At 50.9% G+C, this 17,783-nt stretch overlaps 1 protein-coding gene and 1 long non-coding RNA gene across 4 annotated transcripts in view; one reads left to right on the top strand and one right to left on the bottom strand.

Annotated features, from left to right (window-relative positions):
* The window catches only part of PLXND1 (plexin D1), a 65,123-nt gene that overhangs the window by 36,391 nt on the left and 10,949 nt on the right, over positions 1-17,783 (top strand). The window contains exons 17-28 of the mRNA XM_052678634.1: positions 74-164; positions 260-535; positions 1,439-1,588; positions 3,328-3,442; positions 4,396-4,503; positions 5,169-5,281; positions 6,500-6,607; positions 7,680-7,810; positions 8,426-8,624; positions 13,628-13,774; positions 15,915-16,071; positions 16,778-16,881. Coding sequence (XP_052534594.1) covers positions 74-164; positions 260-535; positions 1,439-1,588; positions 3,328-3,442; positions 4,396-4,503; positions 5,169-5,281; positions 6,500-6,607; positions 7,680-7,810; positions 8,426-8,624; positions 13,628-13,774; positions 15,915-16,071; positions 16,778-16,881 — 1,699 coding nt within the window. The remainder of the gene's footprint in view (positions 1-73; positions 165-259; positions 536-1,438; positions 1,589-3,327; positions 3,443-4,395; positions 4,504-5,168; positions 5,282-6,499; positions 6,608-7,679; positions 7,811-8,425; positions 8,625-13,627; positions 13,775-15,914; positions 16,072-16,777; positions 16,882-17,783) is intronic.
* Positions 11,415-14,422, bottom strand: LOC128078455 (uncharacterized). Of its 3 annotated transcripts, XR_008205659.1 has the most exons (4): positions 14,187-14,416; positions 13,527-13,744; positions 12,599-12,763; positions 11,415-12,049 (listed from the first exon to the last, which is right to left on the bottom strand). It is a non-coding gene; the product is annotated as an uncharacterized LOC128078455 (long non-coding RNA). The 3 variants fall into 3 exon arrangements; XR_008205657.1 differs by having other exon boundaries at positions 12,599-13,744; positions 14,187-14,422; XR_008205658.1 differs by lacking the exon at positions 13,527-13,744 and having other exon boundaries at positions 14,187-14,381.

Genomic DNA, 17,783 nt, shown 5'->3' with positions numbered 1-17,783 from the left:
TGTTGTACCTTGACACTTCATGTTGTCAAGGGCACCTCTTCTGCAATCATTCTTTTTTCCCATCTCTTCGAAGCGGAGGCAGGATCATCACCCTGGAAGGAAGAGGCTTTGAGCTGGTCCAGAATGCCTCCATGGTGGTCCGTGCCATTGGCAGGGAGCAAACGGTGGGTGCCTGGATGTCACCTGGTAATGGGGAGCGGGGATTCTGGGTGAGAGCACTCGGGTGCCTTTTCTGATGCACGTGCCCTCCTGTCTCCAGAGCTGTAAGGTTCACACCGACACTGTGATCACCTGCCCTTCTCCAGCTGCCTCCAACATCACTGCTGGGAGCAAGCCGGCTCCTGTCGATTTCTACCTCAATGGCCGCCTCTACACAGACGATCGCCCAGCTTTGGATGAGGAGATGTACCCGGAGGAGGCCCTGCACATCAGCAAGTTCAGCCTGGAGTACTACGCTGACCCCCAGTTCTTCACAGCCAAGAAGGAGAAGTGGATCAAGCACCATCCTGGCGAGCCCTTGACACTGGTTATACACGTAAGAGAGCAGTGTTTACAGCTCTGCTTCTTTGGGTGCTGCCTGCTACTCACTGGGAAGCTGTGCAGTCCTAAGGAGCAGTGCAGCATCTGTCTGCAGATGCAGTGGGGAGAAAGGTGGTGGGTGAGGACGGGAGCAGCAGGAGTTGTGCTCAGGCAGCTCACACATGGCCTGCTGCCTCTGCTGGCTGCTCACCAGGAGCCATGGCCAGTCGGTGCTGGCGGTACCCACTAAGGCATGAGCACAGAGAGCTGCCTTTAGCAAGGAGCTAAATAAAATGCTGGATGTATGGAGAAGAACAGCAGTGCTGGCATAAAGTCAGGCAGGTTCTCCAGAAGGCCCTGACAATAGATATTTGTTCCTGCAGAAATGAGTCACTCATTCCTCACTTTTGGCTGCCGAGTTGAGTTCAGTTAACAAGGAAGTTGGGGTATGGCAGTTCAGAGGGGCTTAGACAATGCGCAGCACTAATTGAAGGGACGTTGTTCCCTGCAGGATATCCTTACTGCTTGCAACGTGCTCCACAGGCACTCTCCCCATCTCAGACCCCGCAGCCGCATCCCCTCATGTCTCCTCTGGTGTATATCCTTCCCCTTCCCAGGTGGGCGTTCAGATCCTTATCTGTGGCACTGAGCCAGGGCAGATCAAAAGCAGATCTTCCCAGATTCCACCAGGGCCTTGTTCATCCCATGTCCCATGCTCCGTGAGGAATGGGAAAGAGGGAAAATGGGAATGGTCCAATTCTGGCTTTCCTGTGGAGTGCTCGAAGAATGTTCTTGGAGAGGGAGAGTGCTCTCAGATCTGAAAAACCGGCAGGGAATAAGGAAAATACAGCAGGAAGAGCTACTGCTGCTCCAACTGCCACTCAGGAGACTGACATCCTGGTTTTATTTTTGTCTTTAGAAAGAGCCTGACAACCTGGGCCTGGAGAGCAGCGAGTACCAGGTGAAAATCGGCCTTATCTCCTGTGAGATTCAGATTGTGTCGGACAAGGTCATCCATTGCTCTGTCAATGAGTCACTGAGCACCTCGGAAAGGCAGCTGCCTGTGACGGTGAGTGCCAGCAGCTCGCAGACCATGCTTGCTGGGCAGCAGGATTCTGTGCTGCAGACCCCGTGTGCCAGGGAGCTGTGCACAGGCAGGGCTGCGGCATCACAGCTGCCCAGGTCCACTGACAGCAGCCTGCTGGGGAGCTGTGTGGGCAGAAAGATGGGCAGAGATGCAATGCCTGCAGCGTCCCAGGGCTTCCCGTGCTGCAGGGCAGATGCTGAGCCTGCCTGGCATGATGGGTGTTGAAGGTCTGTAGTGTGCCTGGCTGTCAGACGTCGAGCTGTGATTTGTGAGCAGGGATTTTGTCGGTTCTTGTGAGGCACTGTGAGCTCCCAGGCAGGTGATGTTGTTTGCCACTTGCAGTCATTTTCTTTCTGGTCCTTGTGAAATGTGTTTGGGGATTTCCACACAGCTGTCAGTTATGTGGCCTCTTATGGCCAGCAGAAGAACTACGTGTGGAGATGAAGACCCAAACCCAGCACAGCGATGTGCCACCAGCGTGCTGGAGGACTTTCCAGTGTCCTGGCTGTGGTTCGTTGTGTATGAAATTCAGTTGCAAACTGAAAACATGGAAAAGCAGAAGTAAGAGAATTTCCTAAGTCGTATGAATGGAAATTTTAAATAGGGCAATTTTGTTTTTTAATGAGAACTGAGAAAAGGGGAAACTCCTTTGGGAATAAAAGGGAATTTTTGAGTTTGCTAGTTTGGGTTTGATGTAAGCCATTTAGGGTAAGTCCTTCAGGAAGCAGGGGAATGATACCCAGCACTACAGTATTGCACAGCTATTCAGTGTGCCAGCAGCTAAACAACCAGCTTGTTTTCATCTCTGTGTGCCCTTACCAAACCTTCGCATGTGGCTGGAGTTACAACATGCTGGCTTTCTGTAAGTCACAGCTGCCTTTGTAACACACTTCTAATAGCTTTGGTAGCACGGGGCCAGACTCACGCAGTGTCCCCACCTGATCCGCACTACTGATGGTTATCAGGACCTGCAGAAGTCCTGGTGAATATTCTTCCGGAGAGCTCATATGCCCGCTGTGACAGCCAGGATTCTGTTATTTGCTGTTGGAGCTCTGCAGTGGTGGAAGAAGGATTCAGCAATATGTTCTGCTGCTAGTCTGTGTCCTGGCTGGGGGTCTGATAGTGCCCAGGTCCTGCCTGACTCTGGCCATCCCCACTGATCTCTGCACTAACCCACAGCCTCATTAATTCCTCTTACCAAAATTATACTGAATCGATTGTTGAAATAAATGAGAGAAAGCCACTGGGGGCTTCAAGTCCACTTTTGTCCATGACCACACTATTTAGACACAAAGGTGAGCAGTGGATGTGGGACTGTTGCTCTGGCAGACGTGAGCCAGCGGCAGCACTGTGCCCACATCTGCTGCAGGGTGCTGCGGTGTGCACCTTTCCTGGAGGTGCTCCATGCCACAGATGTAACCGTAAGATCCTTCCATCTCTTCTCCACCTTGTTTCCACTTTTTGCTCAAGTTTCTCTCACTTCCCATTCCTGTAGAGAAGTGAAACTCATTTCCAGAAGTGAAAGACTGTAGTGTCATGAGTTTTCCTTATCAGATGGTGCTGTTGAGCCCTTTCATCTCAGAGGCATGGAGGATCTTTTTTAAGCTGTGCTGAGTAGACTTGCCAGTGGCTCATGGCCCCTTGCTTTGTGGCAACAGGAGGCTGAGGCCCTGGACTTGGCTGGTTTGTGCTCTCACTTCTCCCTCTTTCTCCCTCTGCAGATTCAAGTTGGAAAGTTCAACTACACGATTGCAATGCTGCACCTTGGTGGAGGAGAGACTGCCATCATCGTCTCCATCGTCATCTGCAGCATCCTGCTGGTCCTCTCTGTCGTAGGTGAGGGAACAGGACGGCGAGTTTCCAGGTTTTCTGACTGCATGTGGAGGAGTGGTCGTGGCTCACTCACATGTTAGGAAACCTCTGAGTGCTGCAGTTCTGATCTGGAGGCAGCAAGTAGCCGTTCTCTGTGTGGGACCACACCAGTGCCCCAGATAGAAGCTTACTGCAGTGTGGAGATTTCTGTTGACTGAATCCATGGCTTATCTGTTGTTTGAGTCTGTGATGTTTATAATTAACATCACGCTTTTTTTTCCCTAAATGCTTCTTAATGGTATTAAGCAGGCATTCTCATGCATGGCTGTCTGGCAGCAGAGGTCTGTCTGACCCAGCAGTCACAGCCAGCAGCAGGTTCTTGCTGGAGAGTCTTAGCTCCAGAGCTGGAGTAGGCACAACAATTTGCTAAGCTCACTGGAAGTTGCACAGTGCACGTGTATGCTCTGTCTGGCATTTTTTGTTACACGCTTAGAACAATTGTACAGCAAAAAACTCATTATTTCCCAACAAATGAGGTGTTTCTAATAGGTATTTAATTTATTTTTAACAAAGGTTATAAAGCACACTGTTTTTTAAATGTACCACTAGTCTTTAGAAACATATTTCTGGAGGCATGGAAAGAATGTCAAAAATGAACACTGTAATACAGGTAACAAACCTCTGAAAATCTGTAACCATTAATTAGCCAGGATTCACTAATATAGCAGTTTATCTAAATACAGACAGCCCAGACATAAACTAAAGACGACAGCGAAAGCCTGATCATTAAATTCTAGCTGGCTTTACTGATTTACAGACAAGAGCCAGCTGCCCAATCAGTGCCAGGTTTGCTGTAGATGTTAAGCTAAGGCTGAAGTTAGCTTTCTGCTCATGTTAACAGGGGACCACTCTGGTCCTGCCTTCAGCCGCTCCTTGTGTCCGAGTCCAAAAAAGCTCATTCCCTTCCTCTCCTCCAGCTCTCTTTGTCTTTTGCACAAAGAGCCGCAGAGCAGAGCGCTACTGGCAGAAAACCCTGCTGCAGATGGAGGAGATGGAATCGCAGATCCGAGAGGAAATCCGCAAAGGTAAGTCAATGGTAGTGGGCAGTGTGCAGGAGCCCAGACTGGGAGGGAGCTGTCGGAACAGCAGAGTCGAAGCCATTCACCTCCTCCTTCACAGAAATCTGCAGAAGTGCTTACAGAAAGCTTTCTGTCGTTGCCATTTTTCTTCGTCAGGATGTGTGTGTGAATGGAAGTGTGGCCCTGTCCTTGTCTTGCTGCCTGACTAGGGTGAGGCACTTAGCTTTGGTGCCACCAACGTCCATGTCTCAGGTTAATGGCCCTTGGCCACATGGAGGCTGCCTGAAGGTCACGCTAATCTGTAATGTGCAACAAAAACTGCAGCTCACTCCTGCTGGAGCAGTGGGAGAAGCAAGCCAAGTGTCTGCAATTGCTGTCTGCAAAGTGCCGTGCATTGTGCCGTGGGTGCAGAAATCTACCTGCAGAACCAGACCCCAGGGCTGGTGTCCTGGAGGTGGGGAAGGTTTTTTCTCTGTATGTGCTGCAAAACATGATGTGTAGTGCTGACAGGTAAGCCCTGAAAATAGTCAGCTCCGACGGAAAACCCTGCTTCAGCCCTCTCAAGGAGGAGAGGTCTCCTCAAGAGGAGACATGCAGCATGTTTCAGTGCCAGTCTGCCTCAGCTGGTAGATTATCAGAGCTCTTACCATCTGTGGGTCTCTTTACCTAAGGTTTTGCAGAGCTGCAGACAGACATGACAGATCTGACCAAGGAGCTGAACCGCAGCCAAGGGATCCCATTCCTGGAGTACAAGCACTTTGTGACCCGGACGTTCTTCCCCAAAGTAAGGCCATTCTGCATTTATGGGTATCTAATCACTGCAATTCCTTCCTAATCAGATCGGGGCTCTGCTCTCCCTCTGCCAAAGGGTAACAAAATCATTCCTCTGCTATATATTTAAATGTCATATATTTCAGCCTTAATTATCATCAACACTGGAGCCACAGCTCCCGGTGTGCGAAGCAAGGTCAGGATGCTCAGTATGGCTGGAACCTGGCAGAGCTGGGAGGCAGACAGGGCACAGCTCTGGGAGTTGTGTTAGCTCACGAGTGTGATGCTGCTGGACTTCCTCCTCTGAAAGCTGTGTCTCTCACATGAGTAGGATGTGCTGGGGGCACTCCGTTCTCCCCAAAGTCTTCAGCTGCAGTCTGCTGTCTGCTGGGAGAAAGCTGATGCTGAAGGCATCTCTCATCAGTGCTCGGGGAAAGGTGGCTTTGTGTTCCACGCAGCTCGCCACCAAGGATTTTCAGCTGCACTGCCACTTCTCAGACCTCATCAGATGTCTCTGTCTCTCCCTTTGTGTTCCCTCCCCCAGCTGCTGGGCACGCGGTGCCTGCAGCACGATGCCCCTCGGGCATGAGGTCTGGGTCTGTCTGCTCAGAGCCCTCCTCTAGGGCAGCACCAGATGTGTTGGTGCTGAGATTCACTTCACCAGCTGCTCAGCTGCGTTGCTGTGTGCTGCTAACCGTGGCCGTATTTCACCCCTGAGGCTGTTGCATTTTGCTGGTGAGGAATGAGAGGATGATTTATGACTGCAGAGTGTTTCATTACAAGTTACTACTCAGGTTTTTAAGTTACCCAGTCTCTACATATCTGCACACTCGGCTCTTTAAGATTCATGTTAGAGATTTAAACATTTTTCCCATCTGTTTCTGAAGCTACATACGTTAAAGCACCCAGTACTTCTCTATTTTGACTTACTCTTTTATAACGCTTTCTCTTCTGGGGTTTTCTAGCTGTCAAATTAATCTATTTGCAGTCTCCCCACCCTAACTGCCTCGTGTCTGGCTCAGACATCTGCCTCCCCTTATTCTTGTGGTGTTTGCTCATTCAAGACAATCTTGGAAAGTGTGTGAAGGCTTTATAAATTATTCCAGTGCATTTCTTTGTAATGGGTGGTCTCCAGTCCTGAAGATGGTTCTCTCTCTCGTTCCCCTGTGGCATGTGGCACATGAGGAGGTCTCTGGCCCTCTGCTGATGGCTGTGTTTGGTTGTGTTGCAGTGTTCCTCGCTCTATGAGGAGTGTTACGTTCTGCCTTCCCAACAGCTCAGCTCCCAGGTGGGCTCCCAGGTCCAGGAAACCCATCCGCTTCTGGTGGGGGAATGGAAAGTGAGTAACCCACTAACAAAACAAATGTTCCTCAGTGGTTGCTAACCATACTTGTGTGTGTTGACAGTGCCATGCATTTTCTTGTGGCATGTGGGGAAAGCTTGATTACTCAAAGCAATTAACACATACCAGCACTGGATCAGCTTTCACTGGTTGGAGAAGAGAGATTTGTGTAATTCTGCTCTCACATGAAGGAGCTCTGTCCCAGGACCCTCCCCAGCTTCACTGTGGGCTTTCTTCCTAGGTGTACCATAGTGTATGTCACCTTCTGTTCCGTACGCAGCTCTTCATAAATGAGATGAATTACAAGAGATTCACTATAAGCTGTTGTCCCAGAGCTGGGTTTTGGATGCATGAGAGTCAGGAAGTGAAGGATCAGCAAGTCATTTAGGTTGAAGAGAGATCTGCTTACAGCAACTCCAACTAGATCAGGTTGCTGAGGGCCTTGTCCAGCTGAGTGTTGCGATATCTTTAAGGATGGAAATCCCACAGCCTCTCAGAGCTCTTTTTCCAGTGCCTGATGACCATGAAGGTGGAAACTTTCCTTCTTTAATTAGTGTCCCACGCTCCATCCGGTGTCTCTTGCCTCTTATCCTATCATTATACCCCCAGAGAAGAGCCTAGCTCTGTATTTTCTACCCTGCCACAGTGCAGTTGAAGATTGCAGGAAATTATCTCCCTCTTAAGGGCAAATAAGCACCAGCTCTCTCTGCCTCTTCTTGTACATAACTGCCCCCTAATTGGTATCCCCTGCTGTATTTGCTCCAAATTGTTAACACCCACGTGGCAATGGGGAGCCCAAAACTGGGCATGTTACTCTCCTTGGTCTCACAAGTGCTGAATAGAGAGGGGCAGTGGCCTGGTGACTGTGCTGCTTCTGATGCAGCTCAGAATGCAGACATGCCTTTGCCAGGAAAGCAGTCTGGCTAGTGCTGGACAGGGAGAATGGAGGCATCAGCACAGCACTGTGTGCTTAGCAGGGACATCACTGCAGTCAGGTAGGATAAAAGAAGCTGGGGTGGGGGGAAACAAGGAGTGTTTTTCTCATTCTGCTTTCTATTTTTTTCTCTAGATCCCTGAAAGCTGCAGACCCAATATGGAAGAAGGAATCTCACTGTTCTCTACCTTGCTCAACAACAAGCACTTTCTCATCGTTTTTGTCCACGCTCTTGAACAACAGAAAGACTTTGCTGTGAGGGACAGGTATGAGCTCCAGCAGACTGAGGAGCCACGCTGGCAGCCAGCTCATCTGAGAGGGCTCCAAGTGCCCACAGCAAGCTCAGTGGTGTGGCTGCTGCCTCACAGTCTGTGCTGTGAAGGGTGGCTCCGTGGCCCCTGCCTGGTCCCATGAAGCTGTTGAGGAGGCAGTTGAGTGCATCTCTTGTCCTACATGGACATTTTCCATAGGCCTGTGGTTTTCAGGCACTGATCATCTATGCTAAATTTCAACCAAAGACCTGGCAGCTGGACGAGACTGATTTACTCCTAAACTCTAAGTGATCCAGATGCTATCTAGAGTCATGCATTGCAGCTGAAGGTTGCAACTGGCCTCCCAGTTTTCTTTTAGAAATGCTAAAAACCTTTTCCATTTTCCTGCAAAGCACCAAAAGATGCAGTGCATGACCTGCTCTTGCAGTGTTTGTATTCCTGAACACATACGATTTACCATTAAGAGTGTGAGTTGACCTGAGGTCTGACAGCACAGAAAGAGCCTGTGGAGTTTAACCCCATTGAGAGAGCCTGCAGAAACTGCCACAAATGCTGCCTTCTTGTTTCTTATACAAGTTAACAGTTTACTTACACAATTCTGTTTTTCAGGTGTAACCTGGCCTCCCTGCTTACTATTGCATTGCATGGGAAACTGGAATATTACACCAGCATCATGAAGGACCTCTTGGTGGATCTAATAGATGCTTCAGCTTCCAAAAATCCCAAGCTGATGCTGAGGAGAACTGAATCTGTGGTAGAGAAGATGCTCACCAACTGGATGTCCATCTGCATGTACAGCTATCTCAGAGTAAGAGAACCAGATGAGTGTATGGAAGTTTCATTGCATGCAGGGGTAACAAGGGACGTGTGAATCAGCTGAGGAACTAAATACTTGCCAGTTGGGCCAGTTGCCTTGTCACTAGTGGTTGACAAACTCCAACAGATTGAATGTTTAAGCATAAGAAAGCAACTGGAAGTTTGGTTGCATCTGGTAACTTGATGGGATCAAGCTTCTTAGCAGGCTTCCTAGTGTGGCCTGCTTTTTATAAGGCGAGGGCACTAACCTGGCATCTATTGCCATGGTTGAGAAGACAGCCACAGGGAATTGGAAAATAACCACAATAGCTTGAGGTTTGGAGAACAGTTCCAGCTGTTGTTTTCTCTGACCAATTTGGATAGCCTCACTGATGGTTGCCAGCTAGTTCAGCATTTTGCTTCAGTGCAGGACCCCAGGAGGTGCTTGTGGTGTGGGGCAGAAAAGCTGCTGGGCTGTCAGTGGTCGTTTGGGTTGGGGCTCCTTGTGCTGGGCATGTCCTGTCAGTGCCACGCTGCCCAGGTGTCTTCACAGGAGAGGGGGATGTCCAGAAGCCTGACTATCTTCCTACATAACGTAAAAGGAAGATATTTGGCATTTCAGAGCATCTCCATCTGCTCAGTGCTTTATTTCTAACGCTTGCCAGCTCTGGTTGGAATTTCTCAGAAGAGTTGAGCAATAACATAATTGATTCCACAGCAGCTAATTGGAGGACACCCCATTATACCCACAGGGGAAAGCCTGGAAAAGGCCTTTAGAAAAATCTCTTTTTCAAAGTGTTTGCTGTAGTCACAGAAGCAATACCGCATTGTCTTCATACATATCATAATGTCTTCTGAACACAGCTGAAGATCACTGTTTGTTCTAAAGCTTGTGACTTTGTAGTTCTTAATCTTTCATTTTAGCTCACATAATTATGAACTACAATGAAGGAAAAGTCACAGGAACAAGTAGGGCTGCCAGTGCCAATGGAGCATGGCTTTCCAGCCTGTCAGAGGAAAAAAGAGTGAATTAGTGATTATTTATTTATTTATTTATTTAGTAATCTTTCTGTTTTGTGCCTGTAGCTTAACCATGGGGGGGAAATTGCTGATCTTTTCTCTTGGAGAACAGAGTCCTTGAGGCATCTGATCCAGCTCCAGCTCTGCTAAAAATGAACATTGTGCAAGAGGGCTTTCTCAGGAAAGAAAAAAGAGGAAAGAAATGTAATTCTTATCACACAGGCTGAGGATATGGGCACGTTACAGAGCTAATTATCTGTGCTGCTGCCCTGACAGCCTGCAGCACCTCTCCTGGGGCTGTGGTAGTCCAGGTGCCCATGCACAGCTGGGGTCAGGACCAGGGCTGGGACTGCCTGTGATGAGGGCTGGTGCCAGCTGTGAAGCTGTGCAGAAATCAGGGAGATGGTGGAACGAGGGCTTAGCCAGCTAGAATCACAGAATGACAGAAGTTCCCAAGTCAGAAGGAGCCTGCAGGCATCGTCAAGTCTAGCTCCTGACTCCACACAGCACCACCCAACTCCATGTTTGAGAGTGGTGTCCAAATGCTCCCTGAGTTCTGCGAGCGTGGGGCTGCCCTGGGGCCTCTGTTCTGTGCCCACTGCCCTCTGGTGCCAAGTCTTTTCCCAACATCCAGCCTGACCCTTCTTTGATGCAGCTCCATGGGATCTTGGCATGAACAGGAAGCAGAATGCAGTGAAGATTAGATTTCCAAGAGCACATTGCCTTCACTTGGGTGAAGGTGGGGAAACCTCAGTGGAGGAGAAGCTGCTGCCTGCTGATGTGGGTGGAAGAAGCTCTGGCTGTCCCTGCAGGAGAGGGCTCCAAATGGGTTCAGGCTGCTGTGTGCAGGGATGGAGGGCTCAGCAGTGTGAGCTGAACCGGTGCCTTCCTCACTACAAAAGCCAAGCACGGAGCCACTGAAGCACTCCTGCCCACAGACTGCTTCTAGCTCAGGGCAACAACTTAAATATTAGTGACAGTCAGGAACCTCCCGTGTGCCTTGCATCCTCTGGGTCAAACTGTTTGCCTTCAGAGAGGCATTCTTTGGTTAAAAAGAGTCTCCTGCCTGCCTGCAGCACTGTGCTGTCAGACGTGTGATGATGGGTCTGGTTCTCATTCCCGAATGATCCCCATTAATCACAACATCTATTTGAAACAGCTGCTGCAAAGGTCCCTGCCATTGTTCAGTGGAAAAATTCCAAGAGCTTGTATTTTCCCTTGTAAGTCAACGCTACATGCTCAAAACATTTGTTTCATATTAATGCTGTGACTAGCAGTCCATCCGCTTGTGTTTTGGGCAAAAATGATTTGAAGGGGCTGTCTTCAGCTGGGAAGAAGAGGCAGGCCACAGCCACTCACAGCTGCACTTGTGTAGGGCACCTGAAAGCAGAGGGTTTGCCCCTCTGAAAAGTGACAGTGATGGTAGGCAGCAGGAGACTTGCTTCTTGGGGTTGGAATCAGAGGGGGGCTGGAAAACTTGCAGTATTTGCATAACTGATGCAGATCTTGGTTTCTGTGTAACCATGTGAGAATCACCAATAAAATGGTCAGCGTCTGCACTTCCCACTACCACTATAATGGAAAGTGCTGAGAACTGCCTCCCCCCTCTGATACCTCTGATACCTGGTGCCATTCCACCCCGTGCTGGTGGGAAGGAGGAAACTGATGACTGAGTGAAAGCCAAGGCCTTGGGATGCAGCATTCAGACCTGGGTCCAAGCTTCCCAAAGTTTTGTGTAGGGGATGGAGCTGGGATTTAATTTTTACATTACACAAATAGATAATCACCCCCAAATTAGCTGGCACCTGCGAGAAGCAGCTGCTTTCTGTGCTTTCCTTACTCCAACCTCACCAAGGCTCATTTGAAATGACTGTAGAGTGTTCCCAGAGGACATCTCCGATGTCTTCTTGGCCTTGGTAATGGAGCAACCACACCAAAGCCAGTCTGTGCTCTGAACCTTTTTCCCAAGAGCATAAAACCTTTGCCTCCCACGCTCCCCCAGCATGAAGCAGCCCAAGCAGTGCCAGCCCGAGCTGTGCACTCCATTACTGCGAGCTTATTGCAGTGCCCTGCACAGCTTTAAGAGCCTGTGATGGTTCAGTCAAAAATGAAAATGAAGTCTCATTAAAATGCATTCACAATAGGAGGAAAAAAAAGGCCCCAGAGTGCGGTTTTTTAAAATAATTTTTGTCCTGAATCAGCACTGATCTCTTCTGGTTAGACTTCCTTTCTCCCAAGTAGCAGCTCCGGAGACACTGCTGGTTTGATTCCAGATGCATTTTCTGAACAATGCTCAAGGTTTCCAGGCCTGCCGTTTTATCTGCAGCCGCTGCCTGCCAGCACTTCTTTCCCCTCTTTGAAACTTGCAGTCTGATCAGTGCTTTTGCAGATCTCCATAGCGTCCCACAGTTCCTGGGTCTGAAAGCCAACAAGACAAACAGAAATAGCATCTTGCAGGCTGAGCTGCCATTTGGCTCCTATGCAGCTCATCCTCAGGGCAGTGGTGGCTCGTTCACAAAGCACAGGGTATGAGCACAGGCTGCATGGGCTGTCCCTCTGCACTCAGCACACTGGCAGCACGATGCCATCTGGTCAGCATGGCCCAGGGAGCACTGCTGGCTCCAGGCAGTGAGGAGCCCCGGTACCTGGGGGGCTCTGTGCCGTGGTGCTCAGCCTCCTCCCTTGCTGCTGCGGTCAGAGCTGTGTCCAGCAGCAGTTTCCCCTGGGGGCAGCACAGGCTCCAGAGCCGGTGCTGAACCTCAGGGTGGACATCCTGCACACCTGAGCACCACAACACAGGCACTGTGCCGGCACCCCCTGCGTTGGGCTGTACAGCAGTGCTCCTGTTCGCACCGCACAAGTGGTGGGTGGAAGCAAGCAGTGAGACCTGGTCACGTCTGTCTCAGCATAACCCCTGCCTGCTGGCTCACCATGCCACCTTCCCCTCAGACGCTGACTTTCTGTTACCTTCTGCATTTCATTCATGGTCCTCAGCTCCTCTGCCCCACAGCTTCACACGTTTCTGTGCCTTTGTCCAGCACTGCAGAGCCCAACGCAGAGGGAGCGTTGCAGGAGGTCCTTCCATCCCGGTGCGAGGCCCCTGCACTTGCCCGATGTTCTTACCAGCCTGCCCTGGGAAAATAAAGCATGTGCACCCTGGCACAGATGGCGCGTGCCCACCCACAGCCCTGCTGCAGCCCCAACGCTGAAGGCAGCCGAATCAAAATTGACATCGAGCTAATTGCTTCGGCAATTATAAGGCAATTAGAATAAAAGAACCACCAAGTCTTAATTAAGAAGCAGATTGAACAGGATTTAGCAGCTCCTAGCTGAGAAACACCAAAACCATCCGATATCTGTTGTCTCGAGCAGGATTTCAGATGGCAGCGATGGCTGCGCAGGGGTGTGATGGTCGGGAAGTACAGGAATGTGCAGTAATTTGCATTTGCCTCATCTGAAGGAAATTGCACATGAACATTAGGGAGAATGGGATGTACTCCAGTACTGAAATGTTTTTCAAGAAAATAACTTGTGTTGTATTTGCACATCGGCATAACAGACATAAGTGGATCAGAAATCTGGCATTACACCATGTCACTGAACCGCGTCACAAATCGCTGGTCCCTGTTAGGCTCCTTGTTCCTGTTGCAGCGCTGTCACAGTTCACAGCTCTCCCATAAGATGAAGGTTGACAAATATAACGAGTTAGCTGCCATGTTTACTTGTTGTCGCATGGGAACAGCATGGTTGACTCTGATCTTTCTCTTTTGCTGCAATCAGGGCTCTGCTGTGGTATGAGAAGTGCTGCTTCCCAGAGCCACAGGGTACACAGAGGCCTCACTCCCATAGATCTCAATGGCAAACCAGGCAGCACAAAGAGGACTTCAGACAGCACCCTTAATAGGAAGCTGGCACCCCAAGTCTGTTTCTTATAGACCCGGCCCTGGATGGACCGCCAGGTCCGTTGCTGACATGGACTTCTCTCCCTTTCCCCAGGAGACAGTCGGAGAGCCATTCTTCCTGCTGATCTGTGCCATCAAGCAGCAGATTAACAAAGGCTCCATTGATGCCATCACAGGGAAGGCCAGATACACCCTCAACGAGGAGTGGCTCCTGCGGGAGAACATTGAGGCGAAGCCAAGGGTGAGTACCCAAGGTGGGGTGGCCCAGAGGGGGCCTGTGCCTCAGTGAGAGTTGGTGCCCATTGCACCTTGCTGCCACAAGGCTCCCACTGCAGGATACGACTTGTGGTAATGCTGGTTTCCACATCCGCCCCTTGTGGTCACCAACGTGGCTCTGGTTAGAGGTAGAGGGAAGCAGGGAGATTTCTTCAGCCATGCTTAGAGAGGTAAAGCTATTCAGCATCTGTGCTCCCAGTGAGAAGGTGCTGGCTCAGCCTCACACCACAGGCTGCAGGCAGGGTGTCACAGAGCTGTACAGCAAACTACCTCTCTCAGGGCTTTGGCAGAGCTGTGCACACGGAGGGATTTTTTCCCCTTCAGCACCAGACTCAGATGCCTTTCCAGAGCCTGGGTCAAACCCTGCTTCCAATTACCTGGCATGAATCTGCAGCAGTTCCATTGAAATCCATGTGTTGACCCAGACACGTATCACCATAACACAGAGCATGTCCTAACTCCACAGAGTCGCCAATTCTTGTTACTGACCAACCTGTAAATTCACAGCACAGACAAGAGGGGTTAGCAGCAGGGCACAGAGTATTGGCTTTCCCAGCAGAAATGGTAATGTCATGTGTGTGAGCAGGAGTGGTGCAGCTGCTTCCTACTTTGTGAGAGAAAAAGCAAAGCGATGAGCCGAGCATTGGAGGAAGGCAACCACCTGCAGGCCTGGTGCTAACTCATCAGCAGTCCTCTACACTGCTGGTAACCAAACCTCTGCTTTGAAAAACAACTACTCTGTATTAAATGTGAAAAATTATTTTCTGTTAATGCTACGGCAAAAATCAGCTTCATTTGTATACTGAGATTTCTCTCATCACCAAGGGAGCTGGCTGCATACCCTGATAGCAGAGAGCAGTTGTAATGCTATAATGGGCTGGAAAGTACCACAATAATAGGGTGGCAAAGTTGTTGACTGCAGCAAACAAGAACAAGCCCAAATACAACAGCCACAAAAATGAAGGAAAAGAGCTGCTTACCTTCACCAGACCTCAGAGATGCCATCACCTCCCCTACCAACCCTTAAATGAGGTCTGGGAAGGGGTGGATCCTGGCTCCACCCTTCCAGTCACTCAGGTACATTGCATGCACCTGAGCTCCTTAGGCTGGCCCTGCCTTCCACCAGGTGCTCCACCACTGCTTCAGGCTGTGACTTACCATTTCTGCTACAACAGTGATTGCAAGGAGCCTGTGGGCTGTGAGAATTCCAGATATTGGGCTCACATTTATGGGTATCCTTCCTAGAGGCAGCTGTGCTCACAGCAGTGCTGCTCATGGTCTCTGCACACTTTCCTCACCACAGCTCACAGCTTGAGTAGCTGGCTAGCTTCAGGACTGCACTCACAGCTGAACAGAGGCCCCCTGTTTGTGCACATCAAGGAGAAGAGGGCTGAGGCAGGGCAGGGGCTGCCTTGGGTCAGCTCTGTGCAGGTGGCATTGGGCCAGGTGGAGTGCATGTGTGGTGGAGGTGCCTGCTTTCTGCGTCGGTATGGGAGCAGCTCTTAAAGAGGGTTTCTGTACAAAGAGTCATTTTCATTGCCCCACAGCTTTGTTCTGCAACTGGCAGAAGCTGGGCGTCCCCAAGGAGTGAGTGGTGTCTGTAGAGCCCAAAGCCCCTTATGGCTGATGATCCACTGTTCAGGTCCCTTCCTCAGCAGGGAATTGGATGCTGATGGTGGTGAATGCCCACGTGGCACCAAACTCACTCTTTGGTATGCTTGTTTACACCCAAGAGCTCAGCCCATTGCATCAGGCAGAGGAGGGCAGTGAGCCCTGATAGCCCCATCAGTGACTGGCCAGAGCCGAGAAGCTGAGGATGTGGCGGCAGTGGAGGCTGACCCGTCCTCCTCCCGCCTCGGAAGTGATCTCTGCATGTCAGGGCTCAGGCCCAAAGCAGGGCAGCAGGAGAGCAGGGCACAGCATTGCTCCCTGTGTCCTCTTGGCCCCATCAATAAATTGCATCTTTCAGTTGCCAGGGAGCATAAATCAGCACTTTTGCTAGCAGTAAATTGTAGGTGACAGCCTTTATTCTGCCTGACTTCAGCCCCAGAGCTCTGTGCATCCATGGGAGCCCCACTCACCCCTAACGCAGCCTCTGTCCACAGAACCTCAACGTCTCCTTCCAAGGCTGTGGGATGGACTCCCTGAGTGTCAGAGCCATGGACACAGACACGCTTAGCCAAGTGAAGGAGAAGATCCTGGAGGCCTTCTGCAAGAATGTCCCCTACTCCCAGTGGCCAAGAGTGGAAGACGTCGACCTCGGTAGGGGGCGCTGGCCAGACTGTACCTCTGGGTGAGGGAGCTGATGGCACACACCAGCCCCTGGGGTCTGTTGGAGGGCACTGGGTGAAGGAGCACTGCTGATAGGGCAGGATGGAGACAGCCTTCTCCTGAGGGCAGTCTTCAGGAATAAGAGATGGGACCGGATCCTGGCGGACTGGAGGGAGCCATTAGAAAGAAGCTTTAGAAAAGCTTGAGCTGAGCAGAAGGGTACTTGGATTTCCCCTCTTTGAAGCCTAGTGTTAATCCCAGGAACGGATGTGTCCTCTAAAACTCTCTTGGGCCTGCACATAGAGAGGCTCATTAACGTGCCTCTCCACAAGCAGCTATAAATGAACCCATGGACTCCTGTCTGGCTGTGTGTTTGGTCACTTGCCTACCCTATGGCCAACCACTTTTTGTAGAATTTTAGTGTCCAAGGCCAGTGCTGCGAGGAGGCAACCAGCCACGCTGGCCTTGTGCCTGCATCATGTGGGGCTGATGCTCAGTGCCAGACGGTGTCCTCCTGGAGGGACAGCTGGGCTGGGGCAGCACCAGGGCCCCACTCCTCTCCCCGGTGCCTGGGGCACGTCCCCCTGTCTGCAGGCTCAGCCCCTCAGGAGCCACTGCTGCCCCTTGGTGACCACATGTGCAGCCCCACGGTGCCTTGCCTCCCGGCTGCCTGCTCAGCTCTGCCCTCCCCACACAGAGTGGTTTGCCACCAGCACCGACAGCTACATCCTGCGGGACCTCGACGACACCTCAGTGGTGGAGGATGGCAGGAAGAAGCTCAACACGTTGGCACATTACAAGGTAAATCCACAGGTGCTACAGAAGGGCTCTACTTCCTCTGAGCCTACCTGGCCCCAGGGGCGAATGGCAGTTCCCCCTCCAAAAACAGGATTATTGGGGCCAAGCAGGAAGGTTGCCATGGCTCCGCAAGAGCTTCTGGGGAATAGACATCTGCCCTGGCGAGGAGCTTGTTAATATTGCAACACACTGAAACTAATTAAACACTCTTCATGCAAAACAAGTTATTACTGACAACAGAAAGAACGGGGGGAAAAGAAAAAGCTCCTATTTCCAATGGCCTCAGCTGAGCTGATCAGCATCACCGAGCTGTTGGGCCGTGCCCTGCTGCCGCTGGAGCTGCTGCCTGCCCTCGGAGCAGGGCTGGGGATGCCGCTGAGGATGGAGGCCAAAAACATGGAGCAATGCGGTGAAGAGAATTGTTCTCCTGACCAGTTTTCCTTTTAAAACTAAATGAAACCAGAAAGTTTATTTGGTTTCCCCATTCCCTGGTATGCCTGGAAGCATAATCCTCACTAGCCTGCAACAGCGCATGGAAAATCAGAACTGCGTGCTGATCAGCGCGGTTGTTTGTGCCGCAGTGCCGCTGCTGGCGCGGCGCCCGCTGTGCCGGGCCGGGCGCAGAACAAAGAGCAGCCCCTGCCCTGCGGGTTCCTGCGGGAGAGGCCAAGCAGTGCCTGCGCAGCTCGGTGGTCTTTCTTCTTCGAGTTATCTGCTGTAGACGTGCCAAAACTTTATCTTGGATGCATGTATTTGCCCAGTTCCCATTGGAGCTGAGGGCATCACCAGCTTGCATGTGCACTTTAAAAAGCCTCTCCCAATTCCCACACTGGGGAGCAGGGGCAGGGTAGTGGCAGGGTGCCCAGGGCTGGCATCGGGTCCCCAGGGCTGGAAGCTGCCAGGCA

This window comes from Tympanuchus pallidicinctus, unplaced genomic scaffold (assembly GCF_026119805.1).
Source record: "Tympanuchus pallidicinctus isolate F22 unplaced genomic scaffold, pur_lepc_1.0 scaffold17, whole genome shotgun sequence".
Lineage (NCBI taxonomy): Eukaryota > Metazoa > Chordata > Aves > Galliformes > Phasianidae > Tympanuchus > Tympanuchus pallidicinctus.
Note: the sequence above shows the minus strand (reverse complement) of the source record. Positions and strands in the feature narration are given on the sequence as shown.